The sequence below is a fragment of the Branchiostoma lanceolatum genome, chromosome 5 (genome assembly GCF_035083965.1).
Source record: "Branchiostoma lanceolatum isolate klBraLanc5 chromosome 5, klBraLanc5.hap2, whole genome shotgun sequence".
NCBI lineage: Eukaryota > Metazoa > Chordata > Leptocardii > Amphioxiformes > Branchiostomatidae > Branchiostoma > Branchiostoma lanceolatum.
The window spans coordinates 17,279,926-17,300,919 of record NC_089726.1 but is presented as its reverse complement, the minus strand read 5'-3'; the positions used below and the strand labels follow the sequence as shown (position 1 = coordinate 17,300,919).

At 40.5% G+C, this 20,994-nt stretch overlaps 1 protein-coding gene across 1 annotated transcript; it reads left to right on the top strand.

Annotated features, from left to right (window-relative positions):
- Nucleotides 1–224: 224 nt before the first annotated feature.
- On the top strand, nucleotides 225–19,524 carry LOC136435499 (kelch domain-containing protein 10-like). The gene is made up of 9 exons (XM_066429066.1): nucleotides 225–468; nucleotides 947–1,168; nucleotides 7,580–7,734; nucleotides 9,382–9,518; nucleotides 10,764–10,848; nucleotides 12,652–12,745; nucleotides 14,182–14,229; nucleotides 14,746–14,885; nucleotides 16,169–19,524. Exons 1-9 carry the CDS (start codon nucleotides 327–329, stop codon nucleotides 16,379–16,381), a joined length of 1,236 nt encoding a protein of 411 aa, XP_066285163.1. The 5' UTR covers nucleotides 225–326; the 3' UTR covers nucleotides 16,382–19,524.
- Nucleotides 19,525–20,994: the final 1,470 nt, after the last annotated feature.

Below are 20,994 nucleotides of genomic sequence, written 5' to 3'. Positions count from 1 at the left end.
ATTCAGCAAATCAATTATGATAACTCAATTAAAAAACGATGTATATTATATGTTTGATATCTTATTATAACGTATAGTTGATAATACACTTATCTTACTGTGTTATGACTTTAGCACACCCCTCAAAATTCCAATATTCTATGGACTATTCTATTTTCTGCCTGAGGGGGTTTACGCAAAGTATGATTCATTAGATGTCTCAAGTCACGGAATATCCGTTAAAAGACAGGAACGTCAGCGGATGTCTCAGATTTCCCTAAAATCACCGTCTACTTCAAATTCATTTTAATATTAAACTTCAGAATCTTGTCCAAATTTATGGAAATATGACCATGGACGGTCTAAAGGTCACTAGGGGTCAACCAGACGGGTCAACCAAAATGGCGGAGACGGATTGGGACAACAAATACTCCCCGATTTCGGTGCGAAAATTCGTGCGGTTAGACACCCCAACCAAAACTGGTTCAGGTGAGCGAGTCGATTTTACAGTTTTACGTACACACTGATACTTACAGGTGATATTTTGTCGATTTCAACGAGTTGATCGCCAAAGTTTTCGACGGAAATTTGCATACAGCGGGCCTATACGGCGTGCTATCCGGTTCGTCAGATAAACAAAAGAAGTTAGATCGACGCCTTTCAATACTGTCTAGGTCAAAAGACCTTTGATACGCTTATAGATATGAACTGTTCACATGACTCTTGTCTGTAATACTATATACACAATATACAAATCAGTTAGATTAGCGCGCGCTGGCGCCGTCCCCCTTTTTATGTTTACCCGTAAATGTTTATCACTGTTGATCATCGCAGCTGTTTTGCATGACGTTCGCCGGGTCCCGTTTTTGGCATGTAATCAGGTCTTACAGAGGGTACAGCGATCAAGCTACGCTGCTACAGTTTGTCCTGTTACGCAGTATGAGTCTGACGACGATTTGTTTTCCAGGGACGGTGTTTCCAGCGGCAAGGAGCGGTCACCGGTGCGTGGCCGACAACGGGAGCCTGTATGTTTACGGCGGTTATAATCCCGACTTCGAGGAAAACAATGGCACGGTCAATATGTATTACCCATTGTTTCGTGAACTCTGGAGGTATAGTTTTTCCTCAAACGCATGGACTAAACTGTCAACAGGAGGAAATTTCCCAACGGAGCTCGCCTCTATGTCGGGTAGGTGGTAACTTCTCTTTTTTGTTGTTTTTTTTAGACAGGAAACGTGCTACACCCAGGGTTGCGTCACATTCTTGACATGCAAATTAGACGCCTTAGGCAACATCTTGAGTGTTCCCGTTCATTATATTTCGCCTGAATACACGAATGAGGATGCTTCCTTTGTTATCCTTACATTCGTCATGGACTTAAGTCTACTGTCCTTGCTTTTGTCCTTACGGGGTGTTATGTCAACCAATCAACTTCGAGAATTTTTTTGGGGTTTGGCGCTTGCCAAGGGGCAAATCAGTCACGTCCTGTATCTGACCTGACAGATAAGATACTGTAGATCTTCAAACTTTCTGGGAAATTCCCCATGGTTTTATTTTCTTTGCAGTGATCTCTCCACTGTAGATATTCCTTTCCAAATATAATTATGCATTACAGCTGTACAGGTCACAGAATTGTTTCAAACTACGAATTCAAATCACTACAAAAAACTCCCTTTCCCTACTACTGCAAAATAAACCACCCTAAAAGTAGATGAATTTACAGTAGAATGATTTATGTTTTGAAGCGAATCACAAATGATTTTGAGAACTGGTTCTATCTGTGTTGAGCACAAGACACAAGAACAAAAGTATTTATTTCTTGCAAATACATACATGTACATGTATATGGTTGCACAAGTTGTCATCTGAGGTAGTATTTGTATAATGACATGACATGTGGTTCCCTGTAATCTAGCAGAAATTAAGGACCGGTTATTGAGCCACATTTTGGTAAAAGATGCGTCTTAGAAATCCACCTCAGCATGTTATGTCCAGTCCTTGACCAGACCAAGGTTGAGGGAGCATTCTTTTCATGTTGGGAAGGAAGCCAAAATGACAGTCATAGTCATGGTGCTCAGCGTCATATTAATGGGGAGACATGTGAAAATATGAAGTGTATGTGTCCTAACTGAGAACAGATTGCAACAAATTGAATAAAAGAATGACAGCTATTGCAAGCACTTGAATCTCGGTATTTGTCCCCATTTGAAATTTTGACCTCATTACATGCTAAATTATAAGGCACCTGACCATATCTTCCTCTTCAAAGTTACCTGTACTACTACTAGACTTATAATAAGCAGATGTTCATTCAACCTTTACAAAATAGCTACCAGGTAAGAAGAATTGGCAGACCATGACTGACTGCACTTTTCAAAAGACAGGTTATGTAATGTTCTTTCATCTGCTGTAAAAACTCTTAAGCTGACAGCCTGAATATAAATTGTAAGGGGTGGACTAAAGCAGAACAAGACTAGTTCCCAGTCCAAAATGATCGGCTGGACAAGGAGAAGAAGAAGACATGGGAGTAAGGACGAAGAACTGGTTTCGCAAGTGTCCTGATTACAGTGACTCTGAAAATATTTGACTTAAGCTCCAGAGATAAGTGATAATCCTCTTATCCTCTCATTAAGGGTGATTTGCTGAAGTCTGCAAAATTCTACCGCTGTCTGATGTCCAGTTCTAAAAGTGCTGATGTCAGCGCTATATCTTCTCTGACTGCGAACTCCGGGGCCTCTTCTAAAGCATTCATCTCATGTACTCTCACCCCTTTTGAGCAATCACCGCTTCTTTTGATCCCACAACCCTTTTCTGCAGTCTACTCAGTCAGTCCTATGTTTTCAAAGAGCCTCACACATACTGTGTTCTGCCGGCCCTCTATTGATAGATCTGCTGACTCAGGCAATTCCTGTGTGTGTGTTTGTAAATCCCGTTGGTGGCTCCGCTGGGGTCAAGCTAAAGCCTGTCCTTCAGGGTCCGTCACCTTTTGAACGTAAAGTCAACACTGTATAAAGAACGAATTAGCGGCAGGTCCTGGTTGGCTGGATCTCCAAAGGTACCCTTTCTGGTGGGGTCAGACAGGGTCGACCAAACGTGAAGTCTGAGGTAAAGAAAAGCGACTTGCAGCTGCATAGTTACTGTAAATGCAGAAATGTTTGCGGTGGTTTTATGTTCATGGTTCTCGCTGCGACCGTTTTACTCCAAACTTAAAACAAGCGCAAACATTTTTGTCCAATACTGTAGCTGTAAGTAACTATATAGAGCTACCACGAACCTAAAACCACCGCGAACACTCCATTTTCACCTTTGCGAACTTAAATGCATTTACAGTACACCAGACACACCATGCCCCCCTCCCACACTAATGATTGTGCCATTCTCCATGGCTCAGCCCCAGGCCAGGTGTGATGGTATTTGTCGTGTCCCAGGGGGGCCTCCCTGTCAAAATTCAAGGCCGGGGCAGGTCTGTTTACATCCTAAGGAGCTTTGGAAAACTACATGCACAGGCTTGACATGCATTAACCATTAGAACATACAGGTCACAACATGCTGTAGTGTAAAAATGGGTAGCTTTTAGAACTGGTCACGATTGAACGCTATAAACAAACACAGTGCCATCATGTATTTGCTGTGTTCGTATGTTTTCCTTGATGCAGAGCTATTGCATAGTACAGTATACAACTGTACATATACATGATTGAATTATAAGACAGGAACATCTGATCTTCGAACATGTAGTTCAGCTTTAGATTTACAAACGTTGAAATTCTATGGCTTTGGAAAAAGAAAACAGAGACATAAGCTTGGGCTATTGTTCTCCAGAGACGTCATGTTTTGACCAATTCTCCAAACACTACTTGGTGTAAGTGTGTTGTGATTTTGAAATTTGTCATTGAATCTAGAAATATTCCAAGTACAAGTACATTAGGAATACTGCCAATCTTGAAAGTTTAGCAAGGGTTTTATTTTCATGATGACCTCACTCACACACACACACTCACTATCCAGTTTGACCTCACCATTGTAGATTCATGATACCACGATTATGCATTTCCAATATACCGGTATTAGTACTGTATTACAGAATTGTTTCAAGCTCCAATAAAAAACACCAGGAATAAAGCTGCCACAAAAGTACAGGAATTTACTATAGATCTGACAAACATGGCAAGTAGTGGAGACGAAATGGCTTCAGGCTATTCATTGTATATTCTGTTGATGGTTTTCTCCATTTATACATTTTTGTATTATTTATGGACCACTTCTGGTATTCACTCGAGGTTCCTATAGGCCACAGTATATAGACATCAGTTTAGATGAATTTATACTTATCATATAGTCAAATGCATAATATCTGTTTGAGATGGAGATGCATTTATACTATAGTTCTGGAGAATGTTTACTTGCCCCTATTGTTACAGAATTAGTGATACAGTGAAATGTGGTGAGACCTTAAGAATTGAATTCATATCTATAAAATAAAGTATAAGCAGAATAATGGAAGTATTACATGCATGAGAGGTAACTGTGATATTAAAAACATGATGTTAATTTGATTTACAGAAATTCTGAAATATTCCGAAATTTGTCCTCAGTAGTTGGAGCATTTGTACAATTACTGGTAGGGTGAGGACAGTCTAGTGTAGGTGGAGGAATGTTATGGATGTAATCTCCCTCCCAGAGTAGTTTGCTGTCCTTTCACATGATTGATGACATCAGAGGTGAAAGGTCACCTATAATAGCCCTCCATTTGTATGAAATACAGGTCAGTTTGACAGTAAGTAAAAGTTAAGCAGTCATCCTCGATCATGGAGGCATAATCCTTTCTCAAGTATAATGGTAGTGCAATGCGGCTTTGCCACGGCTCGCGTTTTCAGCCAAGCACACCGGATGACTCGATAAGTGTGTGTGCTGGGTTCTTTTACGTGCAGACGTTTGATGCTTGAGGGTAGCGTCTGATGCTCCGTTATACACAGGGCCGTCGGCTTTACATCACCACCAAAATGACAAATGCGATTCCTTACAACTGTATAACATTTCCGAGCTGGAACTGGAATCAACCAATGCACAGAATTTGATCCATATGGCAGAACAGTAGCTCTACTTTGGCATCAATTTTTACAAAAAAAACACCAGCTTTGGAGGTTGGAAATTAGGACCAAAGTCAACAACAGGTCAATAGACTTCAAAAGACTTCGCTCAACAATGCTGCATATTCTAACTATATTGAGGCTAGTATTTTTGGTAATATGATACCGTTACGGCCAAAAAGTTCTCAGGAGCTGAAGTTACACTTGGCCATGACTGTCTGATGCACCACCTGGCCAACATCCCAGATTGCGGGATGACACTGACCATGACCACTGGCAATGACCGTCCACAGACATCTTTGATTGAAGAAAGTACATGTAGAAATTTTGCATTGCCAATGTTACCAACAACAGAGTCCATGGTCTTGTTTGAATGATTTCTGATTTTGCTACATGATGTTCATACTTGAGGCAAACTCCATTTTGAATAGATCAGTTTGATTATCATTTAGTAACTTCCGCCCCGTACCATTATAATGTACATGTATACATGTCATCAGTACCATGCAAATTGCTTCTCGTTGTGTCAGCTGACGCTCTAGCAGTTTAACAACAACGCTTACCGAAAAATGACATGGAGATATGCCATGTACATGTTATCAGCCATGTGCCTGCCAAATGCTCTTACGTAAATCGTAATGACGGACGTTAATCCTGTGGTCGCGCTCACTGGTTCTTTACCTTGTGAATAACGATGATTTTGTGACAAATTTCATAATGCTGAAAGCGTCATTCAAGGTGCCCAGGATCATCAAGACTAGAGTACTAAATTTTTTTTTTTTGAAAGCCAAACCATTATCCTTGGCCTTACTGGGGCAAGTGACAGGGATGTTTGCACCCATGAGGACTCGGCACTATTTCGGGTATGATGAAGTATGCAAGGCCGAGTCGAGTCCCAGAATATAGAGCTCAAAATGAAAAGCTGCCAGCTCTGAGGTCATAGGGGATAATGACGCCAAGGCAAGGTTACATTATGCAGGGCTCGAAATACATTGCACTAGGGTCATATGCATAGCCTGAGTGTCATCCTGTTTCAGTTCCAGGCTCTGCCTTTGGTGAAGGCACTGACTGTCACTGAGCCTGGAACTGAAACAGGATGACACTCACTGACTCAGGCTAGCATACTAGCATGCACTTTTGTGTATCCAAAATTGTGAGGTGAAAACTGTAGCTGTGCACTAATTTTTACTGTGGGTGCACCTAGATATTTCGTTACCAAGACAAGTAAGCATACAATATGTGTGTCTAATTTCGATGTTGATCATTGATGGTAAAAAAGTGTGTCTAATAGCTGTTGTGTTAGGACAAGTTCTTATATTGTTTGGTAAATACATTTCAACATCTTGATAAACTCAATCATATCAGGTTTATCAACACATCAAATTATATAATTTGTCCATCCCGTGGATAATATATACAATTAATAGTGACAATACAATGAATATAAGATTATTACGGAGAAACACTTTTTGAAGGCTTTTGAGCTGTTAACGAAAATCATGGTTAAGTTTCATATTGTATTGAAGAGAAACTATATACCCCTGAGACAAATATGAATTTTATACCATACAGTACAGATGCTGAAGCATTGTTACACTTGATTTTCATATGTGAACATGGCTCTTAGTACAGCGTTACAAGTTATTCATAAGGCATACTGAGATTTAATCTCCAAGCAGATCCACGCCGGGCGCGAAAATCGTAGTATGCTAGCCAGAGAGGGTCCAGTCATCCAGAGAAGGTTCAGCAGCCCGGCTGCTGAACCTTCTCTGGATGACTGGACCCTCTCTGGCTAGCATACTACGATTTTCGCGCCCGGCGTGGATCTGCTTGGAGATTAACTGAGATTGGTATATGCTCTTCAGTGTATTAGTGTAAGGGTTGTCGATATAATTAATAAGAGTTGTTCATACAAGAGCACCTGCTTGTGTCACAGTGTAACCTAATGTTACGGACGTACTGCTCATCACACCGCTCAATCTAATCAACCAAGGACACCTATATAATGTCCTTGAATCAACTAAGTGCCTCTTAGACTTGAAAAATCCAGAAGTACTGCGGCATTGGCTGTTTTCTAATAGGGTCAAGGGTCAAAATCTGCCATTTCGGACTCTCCCATCTGAAAAGCCAGGAGGGGGGTATAGATTTGTATAGAAGCTACCTTTGTCTTTCATGAAATGTGATAACCTGTAATTCAGTTTTCTTACATAGTCATGGCACTGCAATAAAAAAGGTTAAGATGATGTGATTATACCATTTCATACTTATTTCAAAGAGAAATTTATGTTTTGATTTTGATTTACAGTCAAAACTGCACAAGAAGACCACATGGGACCAAAGAAAATCTGGTGGATGTGGTCATCAGTATTGACAAGATTTTTAAAGCTTGTGTTAATCCAGAAAGTTAATTAAGGGCCCACTAAAAAGTGGTCACAGTGGCCAGGTGGTCCTTATGTACAGGTGGTCACTTCTACAGGTTTGACTGTATCCTTGAATCTTTTTCTCCGCAGTGCTCCTACATGGTAAAAATCTGGTGGTGTTTGGTGGGACGGGGGTGCCGTTCGGGGACACCAACAGTAACCGTATCAGCGTGTGCAATCTGGAGAGGAAAGAGTGGTGTGAGGTCAGCACGTCAGGAGAACTACCTCAAGCCATATATGGGCAGGTGAGTGGATACGATATCAGGACTGGATTGTAGACCTATTCATGTATCTGATTGCATTTTGGGAGATGCACGGCCGTTGGTGGAGGGGGTGCAAAATTATTACCTTGACAACACAGGTTCGGTCTGGTCTATGCAAGGATATAAGCCCATTCGCGGTTCCGACTACGCATGTGCAGTGTCAAAAGGTAAAGGCCCTTGAGACGTAAACAAAGCCTGTCTGGGCGTTGTTATGCAAATCTAGACAATGTCGAGACGATAACTGTTTACAAGCCAGGGGCCTTCACCTTTGACACTGCACATGCGTAATCGGAACCGTGGATGGGCTTATTATACAATGTGGTGTCATGTGGCGCAGTTGGTAAAGCGCGCGGCTGTCAAACAATGGGACCCGGGATCTAATCCCAGGTTATGCCCAGAGACATGTCCGAACTTGCGCCCGGACGTTGTGCCCTTGGGAAAGGCACTTGACACGACTTTCCTCACTTCACTCAGGTGTAGATGAGTACCTAGCTCATCTAGGGTTAGGGACGTCCCTCCGATAGGACGTTAAATGGAGGTCCCGTGTTTGGGGAGAGCCACACCCCGCGCACGTAAAAGAACCCACCACATCCTTCGAAAAAGAGTAGGGGCATGCCCCGGTGTGCGATGGTCCAAATCCTTCTGTCAGGAGTTGGTGATTCACTACAAATCACCCGGATGGAGGCCTGGCGAACCTCCATCTCGTATCAGCCACTCGGTGATTTACACCATTCACCCGGACTGGCGCATCCCCGTCTGTATATGACAGCCAACAAAAGGGTATGTCACCCCGTAAGGGGCGGTATAACCCCGTCGTAGCGAAAGCTCGTTGACTGATGATGATGGTGATGATGATTATACAATGTCCTCATATTAGTCTACGTTGTCATGGCAGTGATTTTGTTTACCCCTTTCGCTATAATGGGATCATAGAAAGGTCTACATGTATGTTTAACAGTTCTTCTATGAAATCCTTGCGAAGATTGTTGAATGAGCTCACAGTAGTCGAAGTGCAGCACCATACAATGTCAATATACGGATTACATGAACATGGTCATAACATGATTGTCATCTAAGCCAAGCAGCTGTAATATCTAGGCCACACCAATTTGACTTCTTGGTTAACGGGATTTTTAAAAAAATGCTAGATTGGAAAATCAACATGAAAACAGAATCACAGAGGAAAGTTTGTACTTTGGTGCACACAGTTTCAGGGAGTGAACAGGGTCAGGTGCAAGTTTTCACCCCAGCCTTCTGTTTTAATGATGTCCTCGTGCTAAAATAAATAAAAAAATCTGTTAACCAAGAAATTGGTGTGGCCTAGGGTAACAATTGCAACACAATTACAAGTACTAGATATTGACTCTTTTTTGCTGTGGTTTTATTTTCTCGGTTTTCACAGTGACATCTTCACTGCAAGTTCATGACACAGCAAATATGTTTTTCCGATCATGAATGCTTTTCTGCTGTACCTAAAACAGACTTCTGTTAACTGTGATCGTGAATTTAAAATGCCATGAAAGCCTCTTTTTACCTCCAACAGCAAAATAAAACCACTGCAAAAATAGATGAATTTACAGTTGTACATTTTGAATAACTTAAGTGTGACACATTCAATGTTGCGTATAGGCGATGGTGACGTGTAATGGTTTCCTGTACGTGTTCGGAGGGACGACAGGATTCGAGTACAACTCCGACCTGCACAGGTTACACCTGAAGGACTGTGTGTGGGAGAAACTAGAGGCACACAAACCACCGTCAGGAAGGTTAGAGCCTCAGTCTTCCTAGGACAAAGATATCTATCTTTATGTCATACCTGGGCCTGATACGGGTGTTCCGGACCGTGTGATAACTTATCTGTATCACATAGGGTTCAGGAGTTGTATCACACAGGCTTCTATAGAATATTTAGAATGCATTTCGATTGCGCTGGTTTCGCTGCCATCAAAAATTCGAATATCGGATTCGGAGGTTGGAATTGATGTTGTTACAGTTTTTTGTTCGAGGACGCAAAACTCCCTCAACTTTTGTCACATCATTGAAATGTGTGTTTTCTCTGGTGGGTATGACATAAATGAAATACAACACGGTGTACTCCGCATCGCCCTTGGTCCCAGCCCTCCCACAGGTCGGATCGCCCTACGGCTGTCGGGCAATCCTACCCGCGGTCATGAATGGATTGTTTGCAGGTCCCTTTACCTTCAGTATGTTACGTATGACATGCAACTCTAAATCCTTACTGGTACACTGATAACTCATCCTCCTTTAGCAGCGCTGAAACCTGCTCGGGAATTGCTCAGCAAACCCTCCCGGTCTCAGCCCTGCTCTTTTGAACAGACATTTTGGGTATTGGGTAATAATTAATGAGCTAGCCTTATTTGGCACAAACAGCCATTAGTTTCTCATGAATGATTAATGAGCTAGCCTTATTTGGCACAAACAGCCGTTATTTTGTTCTGAACCCAAAGTAGCGATGAAAGACGTAACCTGATTGGCTAATAGCTTCCCAGCGACCTTTGCAGGTTTTCCACGATCCGGGCTCGTGGAAATCCTCTGATTGGCTGAAAGCTGTTTGCTAGTGAAGCCCCCAATACCCAAAATGTCCGTTCAAAAGAGCAGGGCTGAGACCGGGAGGGAGGCTTTGCCGAGCATTTCCCGAGCTGGTTTCAGCGCTACTAAAGGAGGGTGTGCTGGATGTTAAATCTTACACAGACCTCCCATGTCCAAACACATTTTACTATCGGCAAGTGATAGCTTGACTGTTACTAATGTAATTTATGCTGTTGAAGAAGATAGCATATACCGATTCCATAGCCCCGCCCATGTCTGTCAACACATGGATATTCAAAATACAAAAAATACAAGTGCAACTGCTTGATAGATATACAGCCACTCTCTCATTGGTCGAACTGCTAATTGCCTCGCTCTCATTGGTTGAACTGCTAATTGTGATGGGCAGGATCGGTATACTGTCCTTGGTACTGACCAGCCTTCCCTGCCTTGTGTTGCAGATATCGACATGAGGTTGCCTATGACGACAGTAGATTGTACGTGTTGGGAGGGGGAATTTGCTGGGTCTGCTACTCATTTGACCAGGTAATGATTTGATTCTGTTTATTTGCATGTAGTAAAAGCAATTTGAAAAACATAAATAACAACAATGAGGAAAACATGTTAAGGGTAGAAAGGGAGTCATAATGGCAAGTTTGAAATCTTTCCCCATCAAAGCTAACAGCTAATACAATTTTCACAAACCAAATAATGATAATAGATAGTGACAAGAAATAATTATCAAATGATAATTGATAACACAAAATATTATATAATGGTAACTGATATCATAACCCACTACAGTAAATAACATGATTAAACAAAGGGTTGATTTTGGTTACAGGTATAAGTCAAGGAGTAAAAAGGGGTAAAACCCAATGTTGAATTAGAATCTTATACATATAGTAAAGAAGATACAATAAGCCTAATTACATCAAGCCATTATTACTGTAATTCTTAAAAGCAATCGGAAAGTTGTCGTTACTGTGCAAGTGATGTTAGTTAAAGGCACCCAGAGCATTTTTTTATGAGGCTTGAAAACTGGAGATATTCTAGTTGCTGTAATCTTTATGAAATTGACATTTAATGCCACTGTTTACCACATTTGGTTGTGGATTTCTTATCAAAAGTGCTCAAAAGTGGCACAAAAATAAGCTACATGATGATCTTTTAGTTTCATGAGCCTAGTGTAAATAGACCGATACCATAGCCCACCTCCGTAGAAATGCAAAATCAAAACATAAAAATGCAAATATTTGACGGACGTGCAGTCACTCTCTCATTGGTCGAACCGCTAATTGTGATGGACAGTCAGGATCAGTCTATTAGGGCTTGGTTTTTTTTATCAGTTCTCACCACACAACGGCATCGTACCTTTGCTCATTTAATGTCGATATGTAATGGTACAGTGTTATTGAAATTAAATATGTGTAGGAATGACTAGAAATTTGAGTTAATTTATTCAAGTTTCAAGCCTCATAGATTGCTCTGGATGCCTTTAAGGTGGTTGTAGACTTATTAACTTCAAATCACCATTATAACACTTTCTGAAATAGAGCCAAGAGAACACTTGTTTGATATGTAAGGCACTGGCTTTAAATTGCTGTGAAAAAAGATTGCTTTGGTACATAGCACCTCTACATTGTTTTCCTGTGTTAATTTCAAGGTGCTTTGTAGCAAAGCAGTTCAATTTCATGGTGTATTCTGGCACAAAGTATAGTTACTGGTAAAATCAGCATTACTTTTCTTTGGCTTTGTCAGTGACTAAGGAAAGTACTGGGATAACTGGTTTTATACCAAAACTAGGAATAGATATGTTGATAAGGTTAAGGCAATTTAGGATGTCTTGAAATAGTTTTCAATAGAAGACTAAATCAAGACAAGGTTATATGCTAATTGTTCAATTTGGTTGAGTAACTTTTTTGGGCGTATCTTATTACCTGGATGTCTAACCTTCAACGTATAATGGCGCAAGCAATAATGCAACCCCGCTGCTTCACCATCTGGATCAAATTCCGTGGATCCTGCGGCCCCAGTTTGATCCTAGGGTTGGCTCAGCTCGTCATGTTGTAAGGGATTGCATTCGTCATTTCGGATGGTGAAGTAAAGCCGGCGGCCCATGTATGAGGGAGCTTTGGGGCTTAAGCCTCAAGTGTCAAACCTCTGCACGTAAAAGAACCCAACACACTTATGGAGAAGAGTAGGGGCGACCAGGTGTGCTTGGCCAAAAATTTGAACCATGGCGAAGCCGCATTGCACTACCACTAGCTACTTGAAAAAGCATCATGCTTCACCTCAATTGAGGATGACTGCTTTACCCTACATAACATAACTATCTTTTTTTACTAGATCCCAGCCTACAATTTCTCGACTCGTCATTGGGAGGAGATGTCGTGTAGACCGTCCACACGCCCCAGGGAGAGACTGCAGGACAATGCAGCTGGTACACAGCTTCTCTTGTTTATATGCTTTCATAGACCAAATGGGGGTAGAATGTGTTGTGCATTTTTTCTGTCAGCTTTCCTATAGCTAATGTGTTAAAGGCAACTAAAGCAATAGTTACAGTAAGGGCCTAAAAATGGAATGAAAGAATGCTGAAATCTCTATGGTAATGACATTTGCTAACATTGTTTAGTACATTTGCATAATAACTTCATACTTTTAGGATTAAAAAACCATGCAAGATCGTGCCGTACAATGATCCCCTTAGTTTCGCGAGCCTACAAAAACTCTGGCCACGATTTTCAGTGAGTTCTCACATCACAACAACGTTATATTTTTGCATCATGGGCGTTGCTATGCATTGTGATAGTGTTGTTTGAACTAATCATGTATGACTAAATAAATTGACTTTCAAAATCCGATTTTTCGGACCCTGATATTGTTTGGGTTTCTTTTAATACACTCTCTGTAAAATTTTCACTCATTACTCCCCCCCCCCGTAAAGTACTGTAAATTCAATTATTGGTGTTGTTTCTCAATTTTGTAGCAGGAGGATAAGGTGATTTTGGTAATATTTTTAGTTTGCGGTTGGAACAACTCTATAGTACAGTATTGAAACATAGAAAACGCATATTCGCGGTGTCATGAATTCACGGTTTAGAGGTCACTGCGAAACCCGTGAAATTACAACCAACGGGAACATTTCAAGATTTACTGTAGGATTGCTCCATGACCAGATGTTTTTATCATTATATTTCATTGTGAATAATGACCTGAAAGATCTCACCGATGACAATTTTTCCCCAAAGGCCGCCCTCTCAATAAACTCGTCAGATGACCATGTTAGGAAAATGGTGCCCCTTCATGCATGATTCATGTGGCTCTAGGACTTCTGCTGGGCCTTTCTAACCTAATCCATTAGTACTTTCACTGTCATTACGGTACAAACAGACTCTGCCAGTAACACTGCCATCAAAGTCTTGTACATTATTCATATGTTGTTTCTGAAATATAGGACATATGAAAATCACAAATCATGCAGCTTTTGGGTGGTGTAAAATCATCTAGGTCTGATTTTGTCTATAGAGTTTTAGTATGGAGCATTGCAATACGATACTGAAATAAGCAGTCGTTTATAATTATGATCCCATGGGATAGCAACAGCCTCCAGCCATCTGACACAGTTCTAATGGCCTCTCACAGGATACGCCAAGTTCTGGGTGTCACTAATATTGTAACCTTGTTCCACCCTTTTTCCTTTACCAACATTCCTCGCAAACAATATACTGGCATCTGAATTTATTGACTTAGAGAGCCACACTCATGTCCTCTGCTCACCGTTGGTCAAAAACATGAAAAGCTTGATAAAACAAATGTGTCAACTTGGTACATTTACTTAATAGATGTTCTAACCTCTATTGTTTTTCTGTTTTGCAGGCTATCCATCTGCAAGAAGATGTCACAGCTGTGTCCAGTATGGAAACGGTGAGGAATTACTCTCCTTTAACTATGGAAGGGCTGTTGTTGGACATTAACCAAAACATAGTTGCTGTACCTATCCTATAAGGGGGTACAGCCCAGTTTATTTCAATTGGGTCTCAATTGGAGGCTGCACACCCTCAAGTCTAGGGACTGTCTCTTTCAGGGAATTATTAAATATTCTGAAGTATTAAACTGTGTATAGGAATGAAGGATATCCCTTTAGCTATATGAACGACCGAGTTTCAGTTTCTTCAACCTCTCAAATTTTAGGGGAAAAAGTATTTTCCGGTCAAAAATGTTATGCAAATATGGGCATTTTTATGTGAACCATCGAAACACTTTCTTCACTTTTTTGCTGTGCCCTACTGTCACTGAAGAATTGGGGTTCGCACTGATAAATTAAATGAATTCTTATCCTTTAAAAGAAAGGTCTACTTCTACATATTTGTGTCTCTGTACTTTTGTACTTTACTTGATATGTATATAACTGCATCTGCCAACTGTTTGTGTTTTCTTCAGCTGTGTACATCTGCGGAGGTTACAACGGCTGGCAGATATTTGACGACATCTGGAAGCTGGCGCTGGACACCATGCAGTGGACAAAACTACCGTCCACCATGCCTGAACCTGCGTACTTTCACGCCGCCGCCATCACACCAGTAAGTACTGTTGATAGACGAATACTGTAAATGCAGAAATGTTCGCGGTGGTTTTATGTTCGCAGTTTTTGCGGCGACCGTTTCACAGCGAACTTAAAGCCACTGCAAACATTTGTATCCAATACTGTAGCAGCATGTGACTATAACGCTGCCGCAAACTTAAAACCCCCGCTAACACTCCATTGAAGTGAAGAAGTCACCGTGCAAACTGTAAAAATGAAACCATTGCAAACATTTCAAGATTTACAATATGATGAACATGAAACAGCTATAACCATTCTTACTGCGCCATACATACAGGTAAGTACAACAGTGTTCTCAATTTTACATCATTCATTGATAATGATAAACAGTATTCTACCCATGTGTTGTCAATTCTGATTGAATGGTTGATTGTGGTTGAAGACATTGCTTTCAATCAACCATTCAACTCTCCACTCTCTTATTGGTTGAACTGCTTTTTGATTGACAACCGGATCAACTATACTGAAAACATGGAGGCTCAGCGTGTCATGTTCCTACTGGGCACAAACATGGCTCTTCAGACCTATGCAGTGTGTGCTTCAGTATAAAATCCTTCAACTTCACCTGGTCAATGACCTATATACATCCTTTAGGCTACCTTCTCAATGGGTTGCTCAAGCATGGGCATGCATTTTCTATAGAGGTCATTTGTATTTAAGGACCACTTAATCCAGTGTACTTCATTCCAATGTTTCACTCTTGACTTCTTTCAAGATTGAAAGTATTTCTTACTTTTCCCAGGTTACAAAGTTCATTGAACACAACCAGATAGTTAATACTGTATATGCATTATAAGTAAGTTGCGTATCTTCAGAAAAGACGCTGTAGCCGCATATTCCCGTTTAGAACTTTATTCAAGCCCACATCCAGACTAGTTAAAAAAAGTGAAAGTGATCTCGAACCAGTTTAGCTCAAATGAACTCAATGCACAGATGAGCTAATCTTCCACTGGTCGTGACAGGAAGACAGACGCTATGTACAGTATTTACAGGTTCATTGTACCGGGGAAATTCCCCTAGCTCTTTTCGACAAGCACAATGAGCAGTGGACCACGGCTTAACGTCCCGTCCTAAGGACTGCGACCCTTTCAGGTAGCGTGCATGTCGGGTGAGCGACACAGCCGGGATCAAACCCGCGGCTTCTAGTTCCAGAGGCAAGATCGCTAACCACTGGACTACGCACGCTACCAGTTTCGCCTTCTGTGTGGATTTCTCGATGGTCTAGGCCCTCCTAACCGTGTTACTGTTATGTTTTCATAGGCTGGCTGCATGTATGTTCACGGCGGTGTGGTGAGCATCGAGGAAAACCGGCGGACGTCGTCGCTGTACAGAATCTGGCTGGTCCTGCCCAGTCTACTGGAGCTGACCTGGCAACGGGTCAACGACCTCATCCCTAACCTCCACAAGATGTCCCAGGATTCCCTGCACTCTATAGGACTGCCTCCTCAACTCATGGACAGGCTGAAACAATAGTGCTAGTGGTAATCGTATGTTAACATATGTTAATCATATGTTAATGTATGTTAATTGTATGTTAACGCAAGTTTTAGTTGAATCATTCAATGTCCTTATAAATGTTGTCAGTTCTGAATCAATAGAGCATGTGTAAATGTAGATCTTAATCGCGCTACAGTTTTGAAATGTTAGGAAAGTAATTTTTGTGGTGACAAATTAAATCGAACATATAAAGAAGTACATGCATGTCTCCAGCTGCTGTTTATAGTGTACATTACCGAGGACTCTGCATTAGTTTGCTTGTTGCCTTCACTTAGATCATCCTCCCAGCAGGCCCAATATGCTCAGTTCATTACCTCCCATAGCGGCCCTGACCTTTCCAGCCTGTGAACTCGCTTCTGGTGACATTATTGACAGTTGCTCATGAATAATTAATTAGCTAGCCTTATTTGGCACAAACAGCCGTTATCTTTGCTCTGAACCCAAAGTAGCGATGTAAGACGTAACCTGATTGGTTGATAGCATCCCAGTGTCCTTTGCGCTTTTGCTCTAGATGAGCTTAAGCCAACCCTCTGATTGGCTGAAAGCTGTTTTGGTGGTGACGTCACCAGAAGCAAGTTCACAGGCTGGAAAGGGCAGGGCCGCTATGGGAGGTAATGAACCGAGCGTATCGGGCCTGCTGGGAGGATGTCACTTAGATGTACTTCAGGTATGTCTTAATGATATGTCGTGATGGTAACAAAAGTGAATGAGCAGAAGGTGCTTATTCTCAACTTGAAATCAAAGCCTTGCTTTTACAGTTATGGAACTTTCGGTAACAACACTAGTAGGTTTAGACTTTGCTCTAGCAGACTACAGTTATATGCTTTTCTTTACCTTCCATCTGTGGTATATATATATGTCAGGTAAAGACTGCAATCTAGCAGAATCCGTGATTCTGATGGTAAAAATCCCCGTCAGACGCTTTATGAAATTAAAGATTTTTACTTAAAAGAACTATTCAACTTCGATTCATGTCACTTTAGATCAATGGGTGACTTTAGGATTTATAAATGGGAGATCACCCTACACATTCCTAGCATCCTTGTTGTGATCTCTCTTGATAGAGAATCCAATCGGGATGTCTACCGGCAAAATCAGTGATTCTACAAGTTCACAATCTCTACCTTGATGTACTAGTATGCTTTCCTACACCTCCGCATGTAACATTATGCTTTCAATTTTTTTAATGCCATTTGGACTTGCCACAAAATTCTGTTCAAATTCAGCAATGTGATTACTTCATAGCCTTTTATAGAATCTTCTCTGGTCTGTGCTGGTCACATAATAGAAAATAACATTGTGATGTTCTGAGATAGGATGGAGCAAGGTTGGTTGACGTCACTCCCTCACTCACTCATCCTCTTAGTGTATGGAGCCGACTGGTTTCACTAGGCCTCACTGTCTACATCACATGGTTAAAAATATCCAGACGCTTGAAAGAAAATCGTAAGTGAAGATCAATCAAAGCCTTTATTTACTTTCGAATGCTTGTTCAGCCACACAGGCCACTTTTCAACAAGGTCGAAGTAGAGGGGGAGGAGTCACGGATAAAGAGTACAAAAGAAACTTTACATAAACTATGATTATGTGAACTAAACTAAAAGATCAATGATTATTTGAGCAAGCAAGTTGTTCACATACAGCCAGGTACCCGACCTATTCTATCTCCAACTCTCTCATTCGATGGCTTCCCTTTTAGTATGTTCTGTGGGGAAGCGTTCACAGTAGCAAATCAGAGCTAGAATACCAGGCTTGTTCATTTACAGGTACTTGTACACAACAAACCTGGTACCTTAACCTGGCTATTAACTTACATTTTACCTCAATGGGCCTGTTTTGTTTAGATGCACAGATCAATGCAGAAGTGATGATGGGCAACCTAGCTTGTAACTGTGGTTGCCCACCTGGTCTTCAAAATGAAAAAAAAAAACAGAACAGGTTTTGCTATCGCAAACCTGTAATTATTTGAACCCCAGCACTAGCAGTAGTAGAAATAGTCCTAGAGATGACTCATAACAATTCTACTGTAAAGATAGCCTCAATCAGTGACCTCACTCCATGTTACAATAGACAGCACACATATCTCTGTATATATCTACTTTATATTGTGTCATAGTTGATGAGAAGAAACATTGAACCAAGAAAGATTTACAGAGCAGTTAATAGCCATGAAAATACAGTAATGTCTGCATTAGTTCATTATTATTGTGAATACACCTACATGTAGCTGTAACTATTTATGGTATTAGAGTGCAAAACGTTATCACTGGAAGTACCGTAGGTCTTGAAATGCGGTGATTTTTGTTTTTATGGCGACCTCTCCATTGTGAATTCATGACTCCACAAATATTTTCTGCTACCTAACTGACAAATGTTGCCAAGTCATTGTCATATTTTGCTGAATAGTAACCTGTAATTTTAAATGAGCTGTTAGATAAATTTTGTTTTGCTTTGATGAGCGTGAAAATGGTTAGTACATAATAATAGTTAATTTGTTTCTTGCTGCTTTTATGTTGGTCATGTCTTGTTTCAGTCTTGCTGTTTTCTCCAACAGTTGGCTATGATTGCTGAAGACAGGTAGCCAAGCATGTAATATTGTTTTGTTGAATAAGGCCATGTTGATTTGATTATATGGATGACATCCTCTGGGAACCCCAAAACTGATGCGAGCGTGCGAATAAAAAAAAGTTTTCAAAAAAAAAGTTGCCTTCATTTTGAAATGATGTTTTGGTCTTTCACATCCTCTTCTTTGAGTTCGGCGTTCTAAACATTAGTATCTGTTTTCCGAAATATCTTTTTTACAACCTATGGCATGTATTTGCCCATTTTGTGGCTGCTTTGCACGATTTACAGTATCGTAGAAAACTTTTTTTTCTTTGGAGGTGGACGAAAATTGATGCGCGTGCGGATGTCATCCATATAATCAAATCAACATGGCCTAATGATGAATGATAATTTTGTATAATGTAATCACAAAGATTGTATGTTAAGAGTGACTCAACAAGCTTTACCGTTGCTTGTATGCTGGCTGGCTGTGTGCTTCTACATTCGATTTTCATTTTGTAAAGAGATGAGACTGAACTGTACAAAGTCATACATTATAAACTACTGAAGACTGACTGTGTGAGTGAAAAGTTTATGATCAAGTGTGGCGGTAACTGGAAATAATCTGATAACAATCCAATAAGGATGTTAGGTTCTCCTTTGCTTTTGATATCCTTAAGTTTGCTTTTGAGATGATAAGTATAATGGAAATGGGGGAACAAAAAAGCTAAAAAAACTTTGGAAAAGACAGTTGCACTACTGCAAAATTAATGCTCCATTGAGTCAAAACAGTCTTTTCAGACATCGATGTTTGTCCTTTTGTGTGACAAGGAATTGTTCTGCAAATATACAGCTTAGTAAGTGGCTGTACTGTTTGCCTTGGTGGTACATGTACATATGGTCCAAAGTTTTACGTTCGCGGTTTACGCGTCGACCGTTTCACTGCAAACTTAAAACCACCGCAAACATTTTTATCCAATACTGAGGCACAATGTGACTATAACACTGCTGCGAACTTATAACCACCGCGAACGCTCCATTTTTGCCTTAGCGCGAAATAAAAACCACATGAACTTAAATGCATTTACAGTATACCCCCTACCCTCTGTGACAGTTATACCCCCTTTCCACTAGATGCTGATTTTACAGATCACTTCAAGAATTTCAGGTAAAAAATTTCTCTTGCGTTCTGTTGCCTTTTAGATCACACTTATCATGTGAAATCAAGGGTTGCACAAATCCAATTTTAGTCGCCATAGGGTCGTTCAGCTATCATTATCTGTTTGACCAATGTCTATTTCAAGTGGGTTTCTTGTTCTTTTATCAAAATCTCTTGTGAGCTTCTTTAGGGGTAACATCACAAACAGCAAAAATCAGCTACACAACTCCATGTGGTAGTTTAGACTTGTACTTGTACATACTGATATATACTCAAGAAATGTCCTGACCTTAGGAACTTAGTATTTGAGCATGAATTTTCATTTCTTGTCCAGATGCATTTCATGATATACATAGCAGAATTTATTGATATTCTGTACGTTAAATGTGTTGACGTGGAAAGAATGATATTGTAATGTACAGGGACTGAAAAAATAAAGATATGCAGCTATTTCATGTAAACATTATCTTGTCATATGAAACTACGGTAACAAAAACATTACAAATATGTCTTCTATACCAAGGAAGATTTGATGTGTAAAGTTGTGATATGGCACATTACTTTTTGACTATTTTTAGGAAATGGTGTAATGCCCTACTGAATTATTTCACATGTAGTGCTTATGTGGCAGTCAAGATAAAATCTACAGTAAGCTGTATTTAAGTGAGTAACCCTGGAATAAATTATTTCATACACCATCAGACTTGTGTTGGAGTCTTTACAAAAATTGAATGAAAATTTAAAAAAAAATCTTGTATATATTTTCCACAATCCTGGATGGCGTAGAAACACATTGAATGCACTATCTGAGTAATCAGGTCGCAGGGCCACATCACCACTATCGCTCACTAATACCTGGAAGTATTTTCTGGACAACCAACACTAT